Source organism: Prionailurus bengalensis, chromosome C1, assembly GCF_016509475.1.
Source record: "Prionailurus bengalensis isolate Pbe53 chromosome C1, Fcat_Pben_1.1_paternal_pri, whole genome shotgun sequence".
In the NCBI taxonomy this organism is placed as follows: Eukaryota; Metazoa; Chordata; class Mammalia; order Carnivora; family Felidae; genus Prionailurus; species Prionailurus bengalensis.
In genome coordinates, this window is record NC_057345.1 from 50,452,251 (window position 1) to 50,466,681 (window position 14,431).

Sequence of the window (14,431 nt, forward strand, 5' to 3'; positions counted from 1 at the left end):
TTAAAAGAATGTCACAATACCATCTTTAGTGCCTACATCCCATTGAAAAGGAGATGTGCTAGAACTACCCTGGGATCCAGCTATCGCACCACTGGGTATTTACCCAAAATGTACAAAAACTCTGCGTCAAAGGGATACATGCGCCCCTATGTTTATAGAGCATTATTTACAATAGCCAAAATATAGGAGCAGCCCAACTGTCCATCGCTTGATGAATGGATGAAGAATGTGTGTATATGCGTGCACACACACACACACACACACACACACACACACACTGAAATACTATTCAGCCATAAAAAAGAATGAAATCTTCCATTTGCAATGACATGGATGGAGCTAGAAAGTATAATGCTAAGTGAAATAAGTGAGAGACAAATACTATATGATTTCACTCGTGTGTGGAATTTAAGAAGCAAAGCAAACAAGCAAAGCGGGGGGGAAAAGAGAGAGACAAACCCAGAAACAGATTCTGAACTAGAGAATAAACTGATAGTTACCAGAGGGGAGGTGGGTAGGAATGGAAGAAATAGGTGATGGGGATTAAGGAGTGCACCTGTCATGATGAGTACCAGGTGATTAAAATAAAATGTAAGTAACTAAAAAGAGGGAATATTAAAAAAAAAAAGATGTGAAAATCATCAAAATAGACCTTGATCAGCCCGTGAAACCTCTCCCCTCACCCATTGTCCATTCATTGAACACTTTTTTGTTGAGAACCTTCTACTCCAGGCACTGCTGGGCACTGAAGACTCAGTGACCAAGTGATTGAGCTCCGTGCCCTCCTGTAGACTGCCATATATATATGTATATACATATATATATGGCACACAAATACTTTATTTTTAAGACACATTCAGAATGTTGGCAAACCTCAATGAAGACATTGAGTTTTAACTTCAGAGGAATAAGATCAGCTTCAGTGACTCAATATTTACTACTGTTTGTCAATCCTCTACCTCCCCAGAAAATTCCGCCCCCCTTCCTCCCCTTCATTCCTGATACAGATCCCAATTTCTTGGTTGGAAGGGCAACTTCTAAAATACGTTACTTTCCAAATTGTACCTCTAATCACTTTCTTCCTTTTGTCTTCCAGTCCTGGTACCTGGGATAAAAGTCGCAGCGTCCCACCATCCACCAGACAGACCACCTGACCCCTTCTCAACTCTGTAACATGGACGCATCCTCAACCCAGCGCGGTTACAACTTCACTGTCAGTGGAAGGGGAGAATCAAATCAACTTGTACATGGAAACAGCGAGCATTATGGTCAAACAGCAAAGGCCATAACCTTTTGGGATTTTTTTTTAAATACTTTAGGGACTGTTGTAATTTTCTCATATGGTGCTGGAAATGGTTGGGCTTTGTAACACGTGGAGTGTTCCCGTGGTAGCGTGAGCATTAGGTGATGTGGCTAGCGGAGGTCTACCCTTGCTCACTGACTTCCCGTTGTAACACACTTTCCTTACGGAGCCTGGCTGTTTCACAGTATTTCATGAATTTACCCACACAGGTGTGAGCCTCCTTGAGTCATCGGGAGGCACATGGAGAACTAAATCTTTTGTAGTAGCTGAGATCTGCAATATATAACTTACGGGACAGTCAAAGGGCAATGTTTTTTCTGTAACATATTGGAGAAAGAAAATGCAGTTATGTTCCTTTTTTATTTTTTCTTTTAGTTTGGTTTTGGTTCAGCAGTCAGCAGTTAAATATATAACATGGCCCACAAGGACAGTGAATCCACTCACGTTGCAGAACAATTCCGAAATGACAAACTACTACTACTATTCAGTTTTTTAAAAGTTGTGAAATGCTGCACTTACATTTAAAAAAAAAAACATTTTTTCAACAATTTCAACAATGACACACAAATTCACGTGGAAATGGGGAAGATGGTCTGTTTTGACAGAAACTGACAGGAATCAATCAAAACAATCGAATTTTGAAATGAGTAAAGTGCAATTTCATTGGATAGCTAAATATCTTTGTAAGATAGAGATTGTTGAAAATTCTATTTTTGTTTTTCAAGTCCTTCCACCCCAGGACTCTAAATTATTGGGGTAAAAAAACAGCCTTGCAAGAAAAAGGGGAGCTATTTTTGCTTTTTATGTTTTTTATTGTTAAACTTGTATCCCTTTAAAAACTGAAGGAAAATTAAAAAAAAAAACAAAAAACAAATCTAATGGTGCTTTTACCACGATATGTTAACTACATTAAATGCTAATTAATTATTTTCTGTTATCAAAGCACATAACTAAAATGAAATCATGGTATCTGTTAATTTTATAATAAGCTAGAAGTCACTATAATGGATTATGCCAATTCTGAAAATTTTTACATGTATCCAGCAACATAGGATTTATCAGTTATCAGACACTTCATTGTACCAGAGATTGTCCAGAACTTTTAAAGACCTTTGCGCCCCTGAACTGGGCTATGGGAAAATAATAATAATGATGATGATGATAAAACCAATACTGACACAAATGCTGGTGCCCATTCAGATCAAGGGTACCTGTTAGGGAAAAAAAAAAAAGTTTGCACCCCCAAATGTCCTGTATCTTATGTAAACACACACACACACACACACACACACACACACACGCACGCACACAAACACACACACACAAAAAAAACAACAAAAAAACATACAAAAAAAAGTGCAAGTGATTTTTCTACCAGACAGCGAAGCACCCCTTTGCTTCCCATGCAACTTCAAGAAGGTTTCCTATACTATACATATATATACGTTCTGGTTGGCAAGCCCTGCTGATCAGAGAAAGTCTCTGCATGTTCTAGTGTTAGTAACTAATTTTTATATAGTTAATGTAGGATAAAGTAGAGTGCATTAAGACACAATATTGTAATCCCTACTCTAGGCACTTGCCTTTAAACTATGTTTTTCAGCCCTTCAGAAGGGTTCTACTACTGTCCTATACAATCAAGTAACTGAAATTCTTGGGAAGACACTTTGCTCCTCATCTTTCCCCCGAAACAATGTTGTTTTGTTTTGTTTTTTTTTCCTTAATTTGCACGAAAACAAAAATTCCATATCAATGTGCCTTGCCCTGGATAGCGATTATTTGTGGAATTGTTGCACATATGCTCCTCTATTGAAAGGGGTTTTTCCCTAGTCAAGCATTTGGAGACACTTTTTGTAAATGTGACTTTTATGTCAGCCATCGTCAGTTTCAACATCTAGAACTAAATAGAAAGTTAGTTGTTCCGCAGATAGGAGTAGTCTTTATTGTCCTCTGTGGTCAGTGGCAGTGCTATTCTGAGATCTGTAGATGGCTTAGAATATCAGTATTTTGGATGTTGCTGCATTTTACAATTTATTTGGAGTCTTCCTTTATTTTCCCCCCAGATATATGAAAATATGCAATACCTGCTTATATCGTGTAGAAAAGCTTAGCGATTATTAATTTTTCTTTTATTTTTTTTATTTGACCAAAGTCGGTGCTGCACTTGACGCAGTGTGTTTTAGGTGTTTGTCTTTGTACTTTTTTTGTGATTTTTGAATGCACGTGCGCAGGAAGGGCTCCTCTTAGAGAAGCAGTCAAACTGTGAAGCACTAAGCTGACCCTGCTTCAAGCAATTTTGTTTTTACAACTGTTCCTTTCACAAGCAAGCCTTAAAAAAAAAAAAAAGACAACTTCCTTTTTCTTCAGCTCCCACACCCCATTTTTCTTAGCAGACCGCAGTCAATCCACATTCAATAAAAAGGATATAATGCCCATTTTTATATGCACGTTTTTAAACTTCCAAGTTCTGAAAATTGTTTACTGGTTATCTCTATTTAAGGAAAAAAAAATAAAATAAAACATTTTGGATTTTCATATGTGTCTGATAAGTGGTTGAATAGTCGTTTGACGCTCTTGTGTGGTGTGGTTGTCAGTATATGGTGTCACTTCCTATAGCCAGCCAGCATAATTCGCCTTCCCCGATAGCACTTAGCTGGGCATTACTTTCTTATGACATATGTGCACTAAAAAAAAGAAAAAAAAAAAAAAAAAAAGAAAAAAAAATAGCAGCTTTCAGTGCTTCACAGTGAAGGGAAAAAAAAGCCTAGACAAACATTTTGTCAGAACCTTTGCTATAAGCCAAGGTATTACCAGTAAATTGGTTGTATATACAATAAAATTGCACCCTTTTTTTAAAACAAAACAAACTAAGCAATAGTTTGGGCAGTTTTAGTTGTTTCTAGTGAGCATGTTGTAGTCATGACTGCAAAGAGAGAGGATAAACTGCCCGCTCAGAAGATATGTAATTTGTATTGTTGTATAGTTTTATTGATTACACTGATTTATTCTACCCTATTTTATAACGCAGGACTTTTGTAATGTTGTTTAAATGAGGAAACATTTCTGTCAAATTAGCCTAGTGAAATTTCTGATTGTCCATTATAAAGGCAGCGTTCATAGAATTGCTTTTCTTTCTTTCCCGCCCCCCCCCCCCCGCCCTCCTCCCCCACCTCGGGAACTGGATTTAAGTTTAAAACTTTCCTGTTTCCTTTTTTTTTTTGTAAGTATTTAAATACAGTTATTTTTTTTTCTCTCAATGGTATAGCATATTCCTATGCTTGAGAAGTATAGGTCTACTGAAAAACCATTGTAAATGGACGTTACAGGTATGCTGTATTTTTGAAGGTATTTTGTTGTATTCAGTTTGATGAAGCTAAAATTAGGGAACTCTGAACAGATTTGCAGGAAAAAAAAATGTTTTAAAGGCTTTAAAACATTAAGGAGGCAGTCTAGGGTGATAACGAACAGGGGTTAAGTATTAAATACACTAAGTTACATTTTTGTTCATGTTTCATTGTCCAGAAAGCAGCAGGAAACTAGTTCAGTTGTGATCAAGCAGGAAAAAAGAAACACCAACAAGCTGAGTGTTTACCTTTTAGATGAAAGCCAAGCGAAGATGTTTGAGGAAGACTTTGCTACCTGGGGTGTGTAGACTGACAGGCTGAGGGCTGGCCCAGTGGAAAGGCCCCGCCCTTGATTCTGAGACACATTTGAATTTTTTCTCTCCCATCAAATGGCATTAACAATATTGGCAAAGAGAAGTCCCTCAAATCACTCTCCACGTTTTTTTCTTTGGGAACTGAAGTCAGAGGCACAAACACTAAATCTGATCATTTTTCTATATGCTTTTTTTTTTTCTCCTGGCCCATCCCCTGCCACTAAAATGCTCCTTTTCTGATCATTCACGGGCAGAGGCCCTCTCCCTAATGCCACTCTATCCATCCCAGAGCCTTTCACTTTGCTTTGAGGTTCGGGCAAACTTTTCTGTTTCTTCACATCCTGGCATGGCCTCTATTGGTGTCAGCTCCTCCCCGCCCCCACCCCTGCAAGCCCACGACAACAAGAAAGTACACCTCCCCAAGCTTGCATCCTTCATTCTCTGACAGCCCAAGTGTAAGGGAACCCCGACTTTCCAGAGTCATGGTGTTCATTCAGCCCACAGCAATATGCAAAATCCATCCCTCAAAAAGCTTGTCTTTTACTTTTCAAACCCTTATCCCTCTACACCTTGAATTCTGTAGTTACAGCATCATCAAGTATTTACAAAATCTGGATTAAGAAAAACATTTTTTCCCTTGTGATTTTTTTTGGGGGGGTGGGGTGGGAGGGGAGGGGAGGGATTTCTAAGAATGTCGTTTAATGTACTTTGCATCATGTCTCTGGAAATATCTTTTTGTCCATAATGGTGGTGGTCTCTCTCTCTCTGTCTCTGTCTCTCTCCCATATTTCTTTCTTTCCTTCTATCTTTATGTCAGGGTTTTTTTTTTTTTCCCGGTAGCAGGCCTCCATAGAACAAATTCAAAACACCACTGGCATGATAGTGTAAGGAGAGCTTCAGTGGCGCCTCACCACCCCCCCCCCCCAACAACACCGAGATCTGTCCCAGGACAGTCTCGTCTCAAAAAGCTGCACTGCCCACAGGCAGGGCTTTCATTCAAATCGGCTTCCGAGGCCAATTTCGTCCTGAAGTCAATGCATGTATTTACTGTCTGACGGTAAACCCGCTCTGCCTTCTCCACGTCCAAGGCTGTGCATTTGCCTAATTAGTGTCGCGTATGTTTTCCTTTTATTTTTTTTCCAATAAAAAAGCAGTGGGATGAAAATTGCTTTGATAGATAGCAGGTAACATTGAAGCTGTTCCATAGCACTTAACTGTAGTGAATACTGTGTCACCAATTCTGAAATCAATTTAATGTTTAATGCAAATCCATTACATGGTGCTATAACAGGCTGACAAAATGATTTACACCAATGTGACAACTTGGGCTCAATTCACTCTGCTTTCCAACAGTGTAAATGCATAGCAGTGTTTATCTGCATGAGAACTATGCACTAATCTATCTGAAGAAAAAAAAAACTATATCAACTTTGGTATCTACTTTCCGTTTACTTCAATCCTTGCCTTTTTGGTCATTGTTATAATGCCAGCTTTAGGACAGAAAGAATTATAAGAAAACCAGCATAATACCTGATATATTAAAATGTAGTGCCTGTGAAATCTGTATTATATTGCTCTTCTGAAGTAAGATTTTTCTACACCGGTAGCCTTTGCTGTCAGTCAGGACCTTCTGGTATAGGTGATGTAAAATAACCGTACAATATTAATGCATGCTATTCCATAATGCTTAGTGAACTGTATGAATATTACTCAAAGTTATGTTAGTCTTTTTTTTTTTTTTCTGACTTGGTTCTTGTCAGCTAGGTTTAAGGTATTTCACTGAGAACGCAAATTCTGTCTTTCTTGATTTCGGCTGTTTTCAGTATTTTGGAGGTATACATTTACTTAAATTCAGTATTACTTGTGTTTTTGTTTTCGTTTTTGTTTTTTGTTTTCTTCTTCCTAGGGGACAAGCATGGGTGGCTGATTTCAGAAATCAGTCCCTGGCAAGACTTTTGTCTCAAAACGACCATTTGTATTTCAAGAACTGTGCTGCGAAGACACTCTGAGAACATTTCCAAGCGAGGGACATTTTCCTTGACCCTCGACTGAAGCTATGCCAACCCTGGAGCATTTTCTTAATGGACAATGTTCAGCCAGGTACCCATGCTTGATCCGTCTTCACACCAGACTTCCTCATATGAAAAGAAAAAAAAAAATTGAAAAAAATCTTTAAGAAATCACATGGCTATTTAGTTTCATGCACAGTTGCAATATTTTCTTCAGAAATAAAACTCTGTACAAACTTTGGGCCCGATTCATAAGAAAAAGAAGTTTGCTATTAACACGGGATTTTTTTTAAATATACTTTTTTTTGGGTCTAAATTTGAAACTACTTGCTTCCCAAATTAAATGTTTCATCTCACCTTTCCCCCGCCCTAAACCAGCACCCATCTGCCTTTTCTGCCCAAAAGGGTCACATGACCAGATGAGGGGAATGGGGAGATGGGGTGTAGATGCCGGAAATGCTCAGGAAGATAGGGGACCACCTGCAGTTGAGCTCCAGAACGGGGAGGCCACAGCATGCGGGGGCAGGACCTCGCCTGTGTGCCAGGCATCGTGAGTTTCACATGTGGGCTCCTTATGCGTTGTAATTCAAAAAACACAATTTCCCAAGTGTGTCCACAGGACCACAGGACTGTATGGTGGGAGTGCCCCCTCTAATCCAACCAGAGCACCTGCGGGGGGAGAGGAAACACTCACCAGGTCATGCCCGGTGAACTTTTGTATCTGCACAGTGCTTTTAAGGGCAAATAGCTGCCCAATGAACTGGGCTATTTTTCCTGCTGTTTTCTGCTCGACTTCTCAAAATGACAGAAGCTTTTCCCCCCTCTATTCTATTTGTGTTATTCTTATTTTCAATTTTTTTAATTTTTTATTTTATTTTTATTTTTTTAGGACTAGTCTATACATCAGCATGTTTTTTGTTTTGTTTTGTTTTGTTTTAACATCTCAATCGAAGGTCACAAGGCCGCTGGCTACGTTGGGGTGGAGGTTTGAGAGAGCGGTCGGCTCCCATTTTTTTCTCCCTGGTCTCAGACCAGCCTGTCTGCACTGTGAAGGCGTTTGGTAGAGTCACCACTAAGATACTAACTCAGCCTAGAGCTGGTGCTTTGTCAGGTTCTAGGAGGGCCTTAGTAAAGACTTTCAAAGGCAAACACGTGATTCTCCTTCCCTACACCCTTGACCTCTTAATGCAGAACAAAGTTCTCTGGGGACCTTTCCCACCACCCTTGGAAATCTGTCCACTCAAGATACCTCGGTTTTTTGGGTTTTTTCTTTTCTTTTTTTTTTTTTTCATTTTAAATTGTTGGGGGGTAGGGGACCGAACACTTCCAGAGATGAAAAGAGATCCGTTGTGAAACTAAACACCCCCCCGTGTTAATAACTTGGTTTGACATTTGTTTTTATGAGCCGGGCCCCCTGTGCCTCTAGTATACTTGTATTGACTCTCATAGCTACCCTTTTAGTTTTACTGTGTTCTGTGAAAATTTGTAATTGGTTGAGAATCACTGTGGGCGTCCATTCTTATTCAACTAAATCTCCACAGGTTTTTTGAGCTGGTGTGGATTAGTTTAACTCTTGTATTCAACCATTAGTGCTACCACCTTCTCACATTACAATACAATTACTGGAAGCAAGTACTGCATTTCCTATGCAACAAAAAAGGAAAAATAAAAAATTGCTAATGCTATGGAAGCTGTGTCCTCATTTGCTTTAAATCACACCTGGGTGCTTGTGTGAGTAACGGGGAAGAGTGGGGAAGAGAATGGACGGGTCTTTCTGCACCGGGGAGTTGGCATTATCCTGGATAAATGGCGAGCACATCGCGCCCTCCACAGAGGTCTGATGGGCACTGTTGGTTTTCTCACCTGCTTAGACAAATGCAACATTTACCCCGTGCTCCCTCTGTGTCTGATACTCTTCTAAGTGCTTTAGATATTGTATCAGTGAGGGCCCAGTCAGGAATCAGGAATAGGGTCTGGTAGGTGTTCCAAGAGGGGGCTCTGCGGTAGCCTACAGAGAAATAATTGTAGGCTTACCGCCACCAACCCTGGACCTGGGGACACAAAAAGGAAAAATTGGGCTAGCGGAACCTAGGCATTCCAAGGAGGAAATCCACGCAGCCGGTACTTGGGTCTTTACTGAGAGGGGGCGTCATGAAGGTGGGACGCACCACATGCATGGTCACAGACTCCTGAGGGGACGTGGGGTGGCTGGTGCTAGGATCGCTGAGGGGGAAGCAACCAACAGTATCAGTACTTCTGAGAAGGCGAGGCACGGTGGGTGCTGGGAGAGCTGAAAGGAGGTGGAGGCTCTTGGCGAGTGCCTCCTCTGCTGCTGTCACATGTGGGCTGGAGCTGAAACCGGAAAGAAATCCCCTCTCTCCCTTCCCTCGTATTCTAAGGCTTCGCCAATGTCTCTGGCTTGATCTAAGCCTCGCCATCTGGGAAGAGAGAACGGAAAAGGTAGGAAGGAAACTACTAGCACCCCGCCTCCCGGAACAGAGTATAGAGAGGTGAGCTTGCAGACCAGACACAGAAAGTGCACAAACAGCACGTATATCTCAATCCATTTAATCCTCACAGACACCTCAAAGACAGACCACTGTTTTCATCCCCATTTGCAGATGGGGAAACTAAGGCAGAAAGAGATTCAATAAGTCACCCAAGGTCATACAACAACTAAGTAGCAGGTGGGATTCAAATCCAAGAAGTCGGCTTCCAACTTCCATCCCATAGTCACTACAATATATCAACTCAACTATTTATTCAATAAAAATTATTCGAGTACCCATTATGTGCCAGAGACTATGCCAGGGGCTAGGGACAGTAAGTAAATAAAAACTGAGCAACTGTTCTTATAAAGTATACAGTCTAGTGGGCAAAATAAGCATTATCCAAATAAACATAGCAACAAAGGTAAGCTTGTAGTTGTGACGAGGTTTATAAAGGATATACAGTGCTGTGAAAGCCCATCGAGATGTAGGACAGACAGATGTTAACTGGCAAAGGGGGCAGGCAGGAAGAAGAATGCTCTGGGCAGAGGGAACAGCATGTGCAAACAGCCTGTGGTGGATGGAGTTTGGCACCTTTGAGGGAGGGAAGGATGGCCCGTCCGGATGAAGAGAAGAAAAGGAGAGGAAATATGTTAGAAGATGAAGCCTGACATTTAAGTCAAGATATTGCAAGGTCTTCCAGGCATATTAGGGACTTTTGTCCTATCCCCTGAAAGCATCCTAAAACACGTGTCAGTCAGATTAGGCTGGATCTATGCTGCGATGCAAACAAGTCCAGAACCTCAGTGGCTTACAACAGTAAAGATTTGCATCTTATTTTGCGTGTCCATCAAGGGTTGTGTGGGGGTCTTGATGCACTCTAGGACCCAGGGTGAAAAGCAGCTACCATCTCAACCATTGCTGGATGTGTTAGCATGAGGAAAGTGGAGCATGGCAAGGCACCGCCTGGCTTTTAAAGATTCCGTCTGGAATTGACACACACCACTGCCCCTCTCATTTCATTGGCCAGAGCATGTCATGTGACCATGCCTCAGTTCAACAGGACCAGGAAGGAGAGAATCCTCCCTGAGGGAGGGTTAGAGAACCCCCCCTTTTTTTTTTTAGTACAGTTACCATTTAGTGTTATATCAGTTTCAGGTGTATATTGTGATTCACCCATTCTATACATTACTCAGTGCTCATCATGATAAGTGTACTCTTAATCCCCTTCACCTGTTTCACCCATCCCCCTCCCCACCTCCCCGCTGGAAACCATCAGTTTGCAGCTGGGAACTCTTATAGATTATAGCTTGAGGAGAGGAGGGGGAGGTGCAGAGCAGAGAAGGCCAGCAAGAGAGAGGACAGGACGGTCGCCCGGGCTGTGGTGCCTCCGGTGGGGCGGACAGATCAGAGAAGGTAATAAGGATATTAATGGCTACAGGGTATTGAGCTCTTTAATGTGATTTATCCCATTAAATTTCATATTTTCTCTCTTATTATTGCAGCTCTCAAAAAGGTATAGTCAGTCCTCAAAACACATTTCGGACTCAAGTGAATAGAGCAATTTCACACACGCATGGCTTGGAGTTTAAGTCGGATGGAATCAGTCATTACCTTTCAGTGACGACTCCAGCCAATAGAAGACACTTTGGTCTTTATTATTCAGAGTTACGAAACTGGAATTAAAGTCATTTAGCAACTCTTGTTGACAGGTCGAGAGTAGGTACAGGGCTTGGGGTGAAGGCAATGTAGAGGTCAAAGACACAGGCCCAGGCACAGGAGTGACTGGGCTGAATCTTGGCCCTGCATCTTACTAGCTCTGTGATGTTGGCAGGTGTCTCTGTTTCCCCATTGGTAAGATGGGAATAATAAAATCAGCCCCTACCCACCTCACAAGGCTGCTGTATTTGATGAGTTAACATTCATAAAGGGGTGAGTGGTGTGGCCTGGCACATCGTGAATGCTATATCGAATGCTGTAACTACAACGATAAAGAAGTGGTTCCCAACTGTGGCCATAAGGCGTTCTTTCAGTGCACTGATGGCATAAAGCCCTCTTCCTCGTCATTTCCAGGCCTCTATTTGAGCAAATCCTGAAAAAACTTTCATTCAACATCTGCCTCAACTAAGTAGCAAGATGTAGCTTAAAAAACGTAGTCAAAGGGGCGCCTGGGTGGCGCAGTCGGTTAAGCGTCTGACTTCAGCCAGGTCACGATCTCGCGGTCCGGGAGTTCGAGCCCCGCGTCAGGCTCTGGGCTGATGGCTCGGAGCCTGGAGCCTGTTTCCCATTCTGTGTCTCCCTCTCTCTCTGCCCCTCCCCCATTCATGCTCTGTCTCTCTCTGTCCCCCCCCAAAAAATAAATAAACGTTGAAAAAAGTTTAAAAAAAAAATGTAGTCAAAGGTTTGAGGACAGACACAGTTGGGTTTAAATCTTGACATTTGGGACCTCAGGTTTTCTGCCTACAAAATGGGAATAAGGATAGTACCTACCTTCTGAGACCATTAAGAGGGTTACAAGAGTTAATGTATGTAGGCCCTCTGACACAGTATCAACCACCTAACAACTATTATTATTTGCAACCCTGGGTTGGTGCATCCCTGAGGAGAAGAATTCTGGTACCTGGGAGGGTAATATTATATAGTGGAAAGAGGCTTGGGCTTGAAACCAGAGGACTCAGGTGTGAGTGGCCCTTCCACTATTTACTGGTATGATATTAATAAGTTATTATACCTCTCCCTGAGTCACAACTGAGAGAAAGGCCCAAATGGCTCAATGAATACAGATGAGGATGTGCAGGGAAGCACAATTCCAAGCACCAGGCACTAGGCTGTGTTGACTAGAACCCAGCTGGAGGGTCCCATCTGGCTCTGGTTCCTATGTCCCTCAATGGTGTTAAATGCCAGGGAAATCCATTCTCATCACTCAGGGAAAATTGGCCAAGGGAAGTGGTACCTAGTCATCATTTTAACCCTTCAAGTCCTGGCTCTTTGGTGAAAGAACATGGCCAAAGTATAGAGGTCTTATTGACATTCAGGGAGAAACCAGGCTTTCCTTGACCTATGAGGAATGAACTAGTTTCTTTCTATTCTCTGAATACACATAAGCCCATTCTTTTTTTTAGTGTTTTTCAATGTGTATTTATTTTTGACAGAGAGAGAGAGAATGGGGGAGGGGCAGAGAGAGAGGAAGACACTGAATCGGAAGCAGGCTCCAGGCTCTGAGCTGTCAGCAGAGAGCCTGATGCGGGGCTCAAACTCACAGACCATGAGATCATGACCTGAGCTGAAGTTGGACGCTTCACCAACTGAGTCATTCAAGCGCCCCTCACATAAGCTACATTGGTTTCCATCTGGCACATTCAGTTTGGATTTCAGGTTCATTACAGGGAGCCCTGGTAAAACAAATGAAAAGTAAATTTATTTCTACCATCACATTTAAATTTTTTTTATTATGGAAAAATACCATGTATGTACAAACTAGAATTGATTAATGAATTCCCATGTACCTCTTACTCATCACTTACAATTAACTCCTACCCCCTCTATACCCCATCCACTTCTTGACCACCCCATATTGTTTTGAAGCAAATCTCAGGTATCATATATTTCATCTGTAATTTCTAGACTACATCTCTAAAAGCCAAAGACTCTTTCATAAAACATATTCAAAATACTGTTTCATACCCCAAAATATTAACAATAATTCCTTAAAATCATCAAATAACCAATTAGTGTTCAAATATTTCCAACTGTCTTACAATGTTTTTAATAGTTTTCCAAATAAGAATTCAAATAATTATAGTGCATACAGTAACTGATTTTTATGTATCTTAAATCTTTAAATCTATAGCATCCCCTTCCTTTTATTTCCCTTGCAGTTATTTGCTGAAGAAACTGGGTTATTTATCCTGAAGAGTTTTTCCATCTCAGTTTTGTGAATTGCATCCCTGTGGCATAAACACATTCTACCGTTAAATTGGAAGCATGTTCGTGACCTTGGGAGTTGATCCATGGGATGCAATCCCAAGACTGCCTCACACACTGTCATGGAATGGACCAAAGAATTCACCTTGTGTTTGTGGCCCAACTCTGGAAGCTGTAGACAAAATAACTGAACCAAAGTGAAAAATGCTCCAGGAGCTGTTCACCAACTCCATCCCTAGGTAGCTTTTTTCTCTGCCAGGAACCATAGAAGCAAGGGGGAGTCTACCTGAATGACCTAAAAAAAAAAAAAAAAAAAAAAGCCAGCTTCCACCTTAAAGGGGAACAAGATGAATAATTCTGGTTGGTAAAGTCTACCTTCCAGATAAAAGTCTTTCTGCTCTTGCCTCCTTGTGCAACAAGCATTCTCTTCCCTTGTGACTGTGTGGCTTCGGGGGCAGAAGTCAGTCCCTGGGCGTGGAGAATCAGGCTCTATGGAACAATCTTTGGAGCCCGCAGATCACTTCATCTAGCTCATCTGTTATTTCCACTACCACCATCATGGCCTCTGAACACTGGCCTGAGCCACACTCTTCTCCATGCAAGTACAAAATCTCATCCAAAGCAAATGGGACCAACATTATTGAATACCTCCCATGTGCCAGAACTTGGGGCTGGCAACGGTGATGAATCTGAGATCAGCCCAGAAGAGTACAGAGTCTAGCAGAGAAAACAGACGTGCAAATAAAATCATGGCCTTATAAAAGCCAGGAAGGCATCGCATAATCTGGGGACCAACTATTCCCAAGGGAAAGAGAGCCATGGGGAGGAGACGTACAATCTAGGTCTTCAAGGATGAGCAAGAGTTCTAGAGACTGGCTAGAAGACACAAATAGCATTAGATATGCTAATAGTAATGACACCTAGCATGTACTGAGTGAGCCCCTCACACCACGCATGGTTCCAAGGGCTTCACATGCACAAGCACATATAAGCTAACCCCATGAAAGAGAAATAATTGTTATTCCCATTTTACAGATGCAGATAGTGA

At 41.5% G+C, this 14,431-nt stretch overlaps 1 protein-coding gene across 10 annotated transcripts in view; it reads left to right on the forward strand.

Annotated features, from left to right (window-relative positions):
• NFIA (nuclear factor I A) overlaps positions 1–8,655 on the forward strand; it is a 376,639-nt gene extending 367,984 nt beyond the window's left edge. For all 10 annotated transcript variants that reach the window (XM_043575126.1, XM_043575130.1, XM_043575133.1 and 7 more), the window contains one exon: positions 1,097–8,655. In XM_043575126.1, coding sequence (XP_043431061.1) covers positions 1,097–1,114 — 18 coding nt within the window. In that variant the 3' untranslated portion in view covers positions 1,115–8,655. The remainder of the gene's footprint in view (positions 1–1,096) is intronic.
• The last annotated feature ends 5,776 nt before the right edge of the window (positions 8,656–14,431 follow it).